We start from the raw sequence: 12,082 nt of genomic DNA on the forward strand, positions 1-12,082 counted from the left end.
TGCTTACCTGTCTGTATCTAGCACCTGCATCTATGGCAACTTGCATCTCTTGCATTTTAAACATGATGAATTTGCGCAGTTGGAAAGCCACGGTCAAGGGTACTAGCATGACCCCAGGGATTCAAACTTGCAACCTCCTCATTACAAGTGAAGGTAGGATTGGATAAAATTGGCTTACATATTTTCTCTATGAGAACTGAGGCCTATGTAATTTAATTGCCATTAATTACACTGAAATATGCATGTAGTTGTAAGTATAGTGTATTTCTTCCCTCACCATCCAATGAGGACGGCCATGAAGCGAACCAATGAGCAAGCAGAAGAAAAACAGGGATGATGAAGTGAAATGTTCGTGTTTTTATTGTGACTTCCCGGGGTAATATTCACCCAGGTGCAGAAAATACGCTCCTCCGGATGACATCATCGCCAGATTGCCATGGAGACTGCCCACCCCTGAAAAAAGTGAGGCTCTTCTTCAGAATGGGCAGGTGGAGGCTTCTCAACCGAAACCTCGCAGTTGGACAGAGCCGCCTAATATCCAATAAAATTCTCTCAGAGCACACCGTGGGGTTCAATCCAATAAAACCCATGTTTATCCAGTTCAGAACACAGATAAACCGTACTTTTGCTCCAAAACAAACTTGGAAGTTTCGCCTTTTGTTCAACAGAGACAGACATTCGAAAGTTACGTATTTGGAGCTGGGTAATACTGATGCCATTCCCTGAGTGGCATCGGAAAATAAAAATCTCTGTGATGATCAATTTACACTGTACACTACGAAAATAAATAAAATAGATGTACAGTGAGGGTTGCTCAGGAACCGTGACCAAATGTGGGTGGAGTTAGAAGCTACCACAAGGATGATGCATGACCATTACCCACAATGCATCCCTTTAATACACTCACCAATCAGAGAGAGCTAGAGACACATGCCTACATGTTTATGAGGGGAAAATGCAGATAAATTGTAAGTAACTGAGACAAGACGGGAATAAAAACCCACAGCGAGCGTCAAGAAAACAGCTATACAAATATTTATAGCAGACATATTAAGTTATTGATATTGCTAAAACTCATATGCTGAAAAGCCGGTAAGGGGTAAGAGGCGATGTGAAAACAACAACCAGGCAGCCAAGCAGGGACTTCCCCGATCTAGCGACAGCTTATTGCCAAAAAGAAACGGTTGGAACGATTTGATTGCCAAAGCCTGAAAGGTGCATGTAAAGGTATAACGTATTAATCAAGTCATAAATTGGCAGCGGCAAACACAGAAGAGGTTACTATGTCAAGAGGACCATTCTCTAATATTTTATATGATAGTCAGAGCAGTTAGTGTACATTTGGCCAACACTAAGGAGTGTTTTTTTTTTGTTGTTTATTTATTTTATAACTGACTCTGGAAGCTGAGGTCTGGAAATACTGAAGCAAGAGCGTACGTTCACCCCTTCTCACAAAGGCTAATAAAGATGGGGGTTTCAAGCTGTGATTGGGAAATAGGATACTGATCAGTAGTCTGAAGAGTTTTCCACTTAAAATGCACAAGAAATGATCATTTCACAGAAGTTCTTGTAAAAAAGATTTATTCCAGAGCGTGGGGGATAAATTCAGACACCCCCCCCCCCTAACAGGGTTACAGTTTTTGGGGTCTACTGTATGCATTTCAAATCCCCTCAATATTCAAACTAAAGTTACTCCCTGAAGCCTTCTGGATTCAGGACAGGTACAAATCACAAGCCCACAGAAATGGTGACGTACAGCAAGAATATGGCTGCAGCTCAGAGCCCTCACTATGCACTTCACAGCTTCCAGTTGTCAACTGACAAGTGCAACCAGTATTATTATGTTTCCAGATAATAAGGCCCTAGCTTGCATTAAGGATCCTAATGGGATTGAAATTACGTGGCTGGAACTTGAGGACGGCAAAGAATTGCGTTGGCTGTGGGACTGAAAACCTCTCTCCGGCTTTGTATAAAAATTGAAATTTTCAGGTGGCGAAAACACTGCATGACTGTTCTTCTTGTAGTGTGAGTGATAATGAAGTACAGAGTAGTATGTGAGCGTGTGGGGCAGGGTCTGGTTTTTGGGAGTACAGGGTCTGGTTTTTGGGAGTACAGGGTCTGGTTTTTGGGAGTACAGGGTCTGGTTTTTGGGGGTACAGGGTCTGGTTTTTTGGGAGTACAGGGTCTGGTTTTTGGGGGTACAGGGTCTGGTTTTTGGGGGTACAGGGTCTGGTTTTTTGGGAGTACAGGGTCTGGTTTTTTGGGAGTACAGGGTCTGTTTTTTTGGGAGTACAGGGTCTGGTTTTTGGGAGTACAGGGTCTGGTTTTTGGGGGTACAGGGTCTGGTTTTTGGGGGTACAGGGTCTGGTTTTTTGGGAGTACAGGGTCTGGTTTTTGGGAGTACAGGGTCTGGTTTTTGGGGGTACAGGGTCTGGTTTTTGGGGGTACAGGGTCTGGTTTTTGGGAGTACAGGGTCTGGTTTTTGGGAGTACAGGGTCTGGTTTTTGGGGGTGCAGGGTCTGGTTTTTGGGGGTACAGGGTCTGGTTTTTTGGGAGTACAGGGTCTGGTTTTTGGGAGTACAGGGTCTGGTTTTTTGGGAGTACAGGGTCTGGTTTTTTGGGAGTACAGGGTCTGGTTTTTGGGAGTACAGGGTCTGGTTTTTTGGGAGTACAGGGTCTGGTTTTTTGGGAGTACAGGGTCTGGTTTTTTGGGAGTACAGGGTCTGGTTTTTTGGGAGTACAGGGTCTGGTTTTTGGGAGTACAGGGTCTGGTTTTTTGGGAGTACAGGGTCTGGTTTTTTGGGAGTACAGGGTCTGGTTTTTTGGTAGTACAGGGCCTGGTTTTTGGGCAGGGTCTGGTTTTTGGGGGTGGCGGTACAGGATAAATCAGACTACTACCGATGGATGTCGACAGCAAACGTAATGTACCCAGTACAGACCAAGAGGGCATGGAGTAAAATTCAATTCTATTTTATTTGTATTGTGCTCCTTTTTTTATTTTTTATTTTTATTTTTTACAGAGACACTGTCACACATATTCTCTGCAGGAAAGGGAAAATGAAACCAAAACAAAAGGCATGCTATTCATTCAGTTTTATATCTGCTGTTTTCTTCTTTTTTTTTTTTAAAGTCATTGAGGATGCGGTATTTCCTGAAACCAGATGGCTTTCCCCACGTCCCCATCCCACCAGGGCATGCTATCAGAATCTGTCACTGTGCCGTTATTGGGAAAACGAACAGGGATTTCCATCAGAAAGGAAGAATTCTCTCATGAGATCTGATTTTCAATGAAGCGTCTGTAGCTCACAACATGAGAACATCAGAACAGTGGTAGGTAGGTGTTACAAAGCAAAACCTCACATAAACTTTACTTTGCTAAAAATTTAAAGCACCCGTGGCTGGCCTCTAAACACACATATTGCAATTAGCCTCCCGATCTATCATAATTAGACTGTAATATTATTTTCTCTTTTAACTACCCTAGTTGCCTTTTAATGTAGCAATGCAATGGTCTCCACTCATAATTTGCAACACTGCAATCACGTACAAAGAGGAAACACAACTGAATCTAACACTGACATATACTGCGCACCTTTATTATTAGAATTCAATTCAAGGTATGACAACATGCAAAAGTGCATTAAGCCAAAGGTCTGGTCTGGCCTGGTCTGGTCATGAATGACATTCAAAGTTAATTGGATTGACTATTCTTATACCGTAAAACCCACAAATACTAACCTTAATGAATTTCACACCGACTAGCATATTAACTTATTAATGTACATGACATTACAGTTTGAACGGAGACAATGTTAAAATGTGAAATCGGATCCTGAAAGTGGCATCGGGTGTAAATTGTGATCCCTAATGAGAACCACAGTGAGAACCCATCCTCCATTTAAAAAAACGCATAAAACACGGAACAAAACTATTGTACTAAGAAGTTTCATTACGTTATGCCATTAAGGGCCTTTCCTACTTTTTGGTCCAAAAAAAAGAAAGATTGGATTTTTAAAAATTCGTATCTCGACGCGCGCAATTCTTTCCGTAATTAATTTCACCCCGAGCCGTTAAAAGTGCGACCTCATAGCACAGCGCCGTAAAACATACGAAACGGTTATGGGCCCACCCGTGTGCGAAGGCACCGCGGACGGACGAGCGCCTGTGAAACTGAAGCCCATCAAATCAAAAACTTTTCGAGCCCGGCAGTGCTCATCGGAGTGCGTAATTAGAATGAACGTATTCGAATGGGAGACCCTGGCTCATACCACCTACAGTATCGCTCGCATTAGAGCGTGGGACACATTGTGTGTTGGGCATTACCTTGGATGTGTCGTATGAGTTCTCAGTTCAAGCATGGTTTTAAAAGATGTAAAGGCCTGTATTTTTAATCAACGTTTGTCCATGATTTTGACCAACGTACATTCAATTTAATTTCATTTGTATTGTGCTTTTTACAGACAAAAACTGTCACAAAGAGTAGCAAGGCAAGTGACAGAGCAAAAAGAGCAAACAGAGCAAACACCAGGCCTGAAACCCCAAATAAGAAGGACATACGATAAAAAAAAAACTCCCAGTAGGGAGAAAACCCTCAAATGGCAGCAAGAAAAAAACTCCCCAAAGTGTTATTGAATGAAATTTGATTGACTGGTTGATTGAGAAGTGTTTTCAGGAAAGAAGATGCTTCTTAATTTCTGGCAAATCTTTCCTTGGTAATATCAATAAAGTCTTCATAAGGTATGTATGGTGTTGTTGGATTGTTTGTGCTGTATGCTGTCGTTGCCTTGTTTGTGCTGTATGGTGTTGTTCGCTTGTTTGCGCTGTATGATGTTGTTGGCTTGTTATTGTGCTATATGGTGCTTTTGACTTGTTTGTGCTGTATGGTGTTGGCAAAGGTTTCCTTGGTAATCTCAATAAGGCTTCGTAAGGACCAACAGCAGTCGGGCCAGAGGACTATTTGCTTTTGTTCAAAACACCCATCAATCAATTCCATTCGAGCATCCCTCACCTCTTCTGCCACTTGCCTCTTTATTAAAACGGCACCGCTTTGGGTCGGATGGCATTCCATATCCGGAACACCGTGTGGAAAAAAAAAAAATGCTCCGACACTTATTAGCTACCAACCAATGAGAACGTTACGTGCGTTCACTGTTACAGTTAGGATCACCGTCACCCATAGGAAAGCAAAATCCAAGAAGAGATCTCATAGTTGTTTCTTTCATTTCTCCTAGACACAAATGAGCTATTTTTAATACTAAGGCTTTTTCTCCTACTTCTCAAATTCAACTCAGGAGAAACAGCCACATATAATCTCATTTATGTCTTACTCTGATCAAAACAAGAGATCTCTAAATGATCTTAAATAAGTCTAATTTGGGTCTCCTGAACATGGGACCATGAGATCAGAGAAAGAGCTCAAAGAAAACTCAGCTATGACTCCCAGGATCTCGTGATTCTTCTCAAATATGTCTCAGTTTTCTCATAGTGACCTCACGAGAAACAACCGCATCTCAATTCAATATCCATTCGTCTTACTGAAGTCTCAAATTCAGGGGGTTTTAGGAGCAACGGTTCAGACTGAAGCGATCTCAAAAAGATGCACAATTGAGATCTTACTACTGTCTCAAGAGTTAAAGAAAAGACTATCCTGAGAAAAAGATTTTTTTCCTCTGGGCGTCGCTCCCAGAGCGACCAGGGCCCTAAGATGGGCGCGTGCTCTCTGATTTTTTTTTCGGGTTTTCCGGCTCTTACCCCCTCTCCTGTTCAGCTTGGCGTAGCCCGGCGCGTAGCCGCTGGAGAACGTGGAGGAGCCGGCGAAGGCGCTGTGGGGCAGGGGCGCCGCCAGCGCCTCGTCGCATTTTTCTGAAAGAGAGGAAAGGAGCGAAAAACAGTCGTGAGGATTAAGAACAATAAAAAAAAAAATTTAAGAAGGGCGAGTGGAGGTACTTTTTTTTTTTGTTCCTTAAAGGCTCACATTTGCATCCAAGTTGCCGGCTAGGGGGGCAATTTTATGTACCCTTAGGGTGCCACCCCAGTGACTAGCATTTGTACCTGTTTAAGCCCCTTTTTGTGCCTGTTTTTTTCTGACGGCGTAGGGAATGAGGTACAGGCTGTAAGTGAGATATGTTTTTGAGAACCTTTCCCTCGGAGAGCGACTTAAGCTAAAGCATTGTGCAGAGCAGCCCATAATTTTAATTAAATTTGCGAGGAGCCTCTGTGACACTGAAGAGTGTAACATTTTCCATTACACACTGAAAAGGTTTCTGTGGAGTCCCATTGCTGTAAGTTACAAAATGTGTGTGCGTGTGTGTCAGTGTGTGTGTGTGTGCGTGCATGCGTGTGTCTGTGTGTATGCGTGTGTGTGTGTGTCTGTGTGTCTGTGTGCATGGGTGTGTGTGCGTGTGTGTCAGTGTGTCTGTGTGTCTGTGTGTATGGGTGTGTGTGTGTCAGTGTGTGTGTCTGTGTGTCTGTGTGTATGTGTGTGTGTGTGTGTGTATGGGTGTGTGTGCATGTGTGTCTGTGTGTCTGTGTGTATGGGTGTGTGTGCGTGTGTGTGTGTGTCAGTGTGTGTGTGTGTGTCAGTGTGTATGCGTGTGTGTGTTTAGAAAGATAACTGCTTTGTGAGGACCTGAAAATCCAATGCTTTTCCACTCACTAAAACTGAAAGCACTTGGCTCCCGAGGGACGGAGACACACAATATTTTATAGCAGGCGACTGAGGTCTGAAGCTAAATTATCACAACAGAAAATTAACTGGAGCCGCATTTCAAAGGCGGCGATTTTCAGATTGGATTGTCCTCGCGGTCATAACTTCTGCACAGCAGGCTTCTCTGGTACTGGGGGGGGGAACAAACTCAAAAGCACTTTGAAAAGCAATATTTTCTGACCGTCACTTATCAAAAAAAAAAAAAAAAAAACCCCAGCAAAGGTATGACCCAGAAAACATGTTGCGCATTACCATAAATATACCGCGGTGTCTAGTCTAGATGAAAAGGAAAAGCGTTAATTAATCTGACTGATTAGAGGCCTTGGGATGTGAATATGTGACACTTCTTCTTCTTTGTATTCGCATACGTATCTGACATAATTGGGCCTTAAGAGGTGAGGCATCCCTCAACGAACATTAGAAGCGTCTAATTATGAAAAATTAGCGGCTCGTTATGATTCAGGGGCTGAATTGCTGTTATAAATAAATGAGAAACCCAGCACACGTGCGCAGGGGGGGCCCCAGACCAAATTTTAAAAAGCCGGCACTGGTGCGTGGAGGCTTGACTAAAGGCTGAATGTCACATATGAAATTATATCCAGTTTGGGAGCCCCTGGTCCACACGCCATGTGTCGAGAGCAATTACCGTGACTACAACACTGTACACGCCAGAGACGTCTTTTTTTACATGACAGAACATACAGTTATGACAATAGGGAACATAATCAAAATCTTAAACTCTGGTGTTATTTTTATATTTTGTATGTAGCCCATGCCAACAGGGTCAAAAATCACCCCCCTTTGCAGGACCCCCTGTGATAAACCCTTGAATTTTAAATGCTAAATCCCTAAATATTTTTCATGTACAGCAGAAACAATCTGTCACTCATAAATAAATTGGTGAATACTGATTTTCTACTTCTACGGTCCAGACACACTCTATTTCTTCAGTCAACAGCACTCATTTTTACTACAGAACACACATTTATAATTCATTTGCTGTAATAGATGTGTGACACTTGACTTGATTTTGACTTCTGATTTCATAACTGCAGGGTTGAAAAAGACTCATAAGAAAATCTTTGTACCCTGGTGTAACACATTCATAAAAATATTAAAAAAAGAGCGATGTTTAACTTTTTCTAATGGTTGAGTCACTCAAGGAAATCATCAAATTGCATCCAGAAATAATTCAATTCTGACTGAGGATAGGGTCATTAATGACCCTGAGGACAACTGGGGGTTAACCTCCACATAAGATTAAAACAACTAGCTTTAAAATGCAAACTGTATCTGCAGACATACTGAATGTATTATTCAACTACTCAGTGTTGTTGGAGCCAAGACTAATGCAGAAAAGGATTTGTTTCTAAAGTTGCTAAATCATCTTAAGGGAATGTGCTGTCCAGTTCCAAGAAAAACAGCTCAATTAATATGGCGTCGTGTTTCAACAAATTGACCCCCTGGATTCAGGCAAATCTGTCAATTTAGCTTGAGGGAAAAGAAAATAACATTGTTATAAAAGATAACTGGATTAACTGACATTTTCTGATTGAGTAGTACTTCCCCCCCTAAGATGACTTGGCAGTTCTGCAAATGCAGGAGATGTACTGTGCAGGAATACAGCAAAAGGCAACATCTTCCAGTGCATCATGTCAGAGTCTGACGCTTTGATTCACGCTGCGAGAGAAAGACAGACTAGGCTACCGAGGTTGAAGGACTGGTGTTGCAATATCTGGTGTTTGGTGCATAAGATAAGTTTACTCAGATAAATTCCCCAGCCAAATCTCTTAGTAGCCTGAAAACATTGAGGTTGACTGCACAGTAAAAAAAATTTGTTTTTTAAATATAGCAAATTTTTTTTTCTTTCAGACACTCCTCAGCCAATATTGTTAGAAGGAACAATATGATCCATTGCATTCAAAATTAAAGGTCAGGTCTCTAAAATTTTGTCTAACAAATGTGAACTAATTCCTCCATGAGATAAAGGTTTCTAAGGTTATTTATACAACCATTTTCAGTCATGATGGAAATGAGTACAAATACAGTAGGAATAATAATTTTTTACATTTTTTTATTTCCTTTGCAGATTTTTCACTAACCCCAACAAATTAAAGGTATTGTGCATTTAATATGCATTTTCTCTATGATCTCCTTAGCAGAGAGCCTTGCCCAGAGTCACTGGAATGTTTTTGCCCCTTCTCCATTTAATAAGGCTTATTCTACTGCATATGTTTTCATGAAGTTTGAATCATGTAGCCTGGGACTTACTTAGCCAAATGCAGAACATTTTTCTGTTAATTCATAATGTTTCCACGGAAACATGTACTACGCACAAGTCAGCACACGACCATGGTATTGTGAAAACTCCCACCTTAAATAGCCTCCCTCAACCAATTGCACATGTGCACTTAAGTATCCTTAATTGTCCAATGGATTGACCTCATTTTCCATTCGCAAGTTCAATTATCATAACCCTGAAATGAAGCTGGTGGCGAAGATCTGCTGTTGATAAGCTTGTAAATGTAAATTAAGGATCCTCTAAATTAGACACTCATGCACCCATTATTCAATTAGCATTCATTAATAACTGAAATATAGATGTCTGGCTGACAACATTACTATTCACTTCCCGGTGAGTTCACATCTAACAACTGGCACATGCTGCGTTATAAAAATGGATGACAGCTGTTCTCAAAATAACACAATGATATTATTTGATATTAATGACATATTATTATATATGACATGACATGATCTATTAAGGTTCAAGTTATACATCACACGTGCTGTCAAAATAAAAGAGACACAGATCAAAGACAGAATCGTCAGAGTTATGTGGTTATGTTCTCTGATGCACCTCTCCATTTGAAATAAAGATCATATTTTCAGGGCAGACCAAGATAGTTAGTTAAAAGATGTACTGGATAAATGTTGAGCGATGTCATGTCGGATCATTAGGTCAGAACAAACACATTGATTCCTGCTAGTGAAAATAATGGGCTTATCAGTTAACTGCACAAAAGTACATCAAAAGAGAAGAGAAATATGAGAAAATACAACAAAAAAAATGAAAAACGTGGATAAAACTGGCTTTAAAAAGAGAGAACAGCCTTTTCTGAAAACTTTCATCTACGTTCTCCACAGCAGTGTTCAACACACATGCCCCAAAGTATTAATTACCAAGAAAAACAAGCCAGACAGTCATACCCCACAGTAATCAAACATGATTATTAATCATAGCCCCGTGCTTTCATAAATTACGTTGCATATCAATGTACAGAAAATGTATAGAGGATACCTTTGGCTTTTTGCCATGTTTAAGACCCGGGTTCAAATCCGCTTGGCAAGTCTATACCGGAACTCAATCTACAGGTTCTGCTGAGATGAGGGAATAATCCCTGGACTCTTTCTCCAAGTTCAGGCCAAGCCTTACAGGACATTTATCACCACAGTTTCAGTCCAGGTTCTTCCAGTGGCGACACTAGGGTTGGTGACACCCGGTGCGGTCGACCGTTGGTGTCACCCGATGTTGGCAACCGGGGGGGGGAGGGAGGGGGGGTGCTGTTGGAAGTTCGTTGGGGGGGGGGGATGGCTGGCGGGTGTGGTCTCAAGGAATTGCGTGTTATGCATTCAAAGCGCTTCTCGTCACATTGATAGCGCTAATTAAATCAACCGGCCAGTAAACTGCTTCGGAGAAATTCAACTCATCGCTACGCAAAACGCTGCACAAAAAAAAATTACTGGCAGTCATTTCGGTGTCACCCCCCTCGATGCTGTCACCCGGAGCGGTTCCCCCCCCCCCCCCCCCCCCCGCGTGACGCCTCTGGGCTCTCCCTCAGAGTTCAGGCCAAGCCTTACAGGACGTTTATCGTTAAGTTTCAGTCCAGGCTCAGCCAATCGTTGACTACGAACAGAAACCGCGCAGTGGCGGGTTTGTAGCGGGCGTGATTCAGGCCAGATTCTTCAAGGGCCCTCTGGCAGCTCCATGGGTGCGTGCGGGCCGTAAGTCGGACGATGTGCCTCTTCGCTAATGAATGCTATTACGCCTGGCGCACGGCGCCAAAAATAGCCCCTGCTTTATGGGCAGATGTCTGGGGAGGGCGTGTGCCCGCGTGGTACGTTCCCCGCTTCAGCGTGATTGGCATAATAAAGATGTGAGATCATAGTACAAATAAAATAAAATAAAAGATAAATATTTTAAGCGAGGGACTGTTTACTGCAGGTACTTCTCTCGCGCAGAGCGTTCTTCGTTGCGTAGCTGAGGTCAGCAGACGTTCAAGAGCGAGCTGATTTCCGAAGAGGAGCGGGATGAAAACAAGAACTCCTTGAAAATTTGCAAACGATCAGGGAGGCAACTTTGTTTTTTTGTGTTGCCGCTGCCGTAGCTGAGCCGGTGAAAAGGAGAAGAGTGTGGGGCAAGAAGACAGAGTTCATGAACTGTGAGTTCTACGCCATCATCCGTGGTGACATAGAAGGGGTCCGAAATTCTCAAAAGCATAGCTGCTATAGGAGTATATACCATCCATCCATCCATCCATCCATTTTCTAACCCACTTATTCCTGGGGGGCTATCCCAGCAAGCATTGGGTAAGAGGCAGGAGTACACCCTGGACAAGGTTGCCAATCCATCGCAGGGCACACGCACCATTCACTCACACACTCGTACCTATGGGAAATTTAGACGGCATGCTTTTGGACTGAGGGAGGAAACTGGAGTACCCTTAAGTTAAGGTACAGGTCTGGAATAAAAATAAGACACCACTTCATATTTTTCTGAAGAAGAATTAGGTTTACTCTACCAAATATTGATTGTTGAACCCTTCCTAAGTGAATACATTGTTATTGTATCATTTATTTATGACCATAAACTTGTTTAGTTTGCCTTATTCAATGTGTAACCGTACTGTGCATTTTTAGTCGCCTTTATTGGCCAGTTGCCTTTTTCTGCAAATAAATGTTCTGAATGACAATCTTTTTGTTTGGAATTAAAATTAAATGTGGTCAATAGTTTTTTTGGAAGAATATCAAAAATTAGATTTTACCCAGACACATTCTCATAAAATGTGAAACTGAAAATCTCATGTGGTCGCTGTATATCATTGGTGCAAAGGTGCATTTCAGCCAGATTGAATATAAGTCAACAAACAAACAGAAAATATCCTTATGACACTGCCACATTTTGAATTACCTGACATTTAGAGATATTGCAATTGACAGCTCACCACTACCCCGAATTTAACACAAAATTAGCTTGCGGTTTGATGACAAGTCCAGTCTTATTCCTACACAGAGCTATCAGACACCATGTTGTGCCATGACAACAGCAATCCAATTTCCAACTGGAAACACACGAGTCCATTTTAATCAGAGCTT

General features: G+C 42.1%; 1 protein-coding gene across 2 annotated transcripts in view; it reads right to left on the reverse strand.

Moving 5' to 3' along the window:
• The window catches only part of LOC118233893 (contactin-associated protein-like 2), a 243,500-nt gene that overhangs the window by 149,494 nt on the left and 81,924 nt on the right, over positions 1 to 12,082 (reverse strand). For both annotated transcript variants that reach the window (XM_035429969.1, XM_035429968.1), the window contains exon 2: positions 5,752 to 5,862. In XM_035429969.1, coding sequence (XP_035285860.1) covers positions 5,752 to 5,862 — 111 coding nt within the window. The remainder of the gene's footprint in view (positions 1 to 5,751; positions 5,863 to 12,082) is intronic.

The sequence above is a fragment of the Anguilla anguilla genome, chromosome 8, assembly GCF_013347855.1.
Source record: "Anguilla anguilla isolate fAngAng1 chromosome 8, fAngAng1.pri, whole genome shotgun sequence".
Lineage (NCBI taxonomy): Eukaryota > Metazoa > Chordata > Actinopteri > Anguilliformes > Anguillidae > Anguilla > Anguilla anguilla.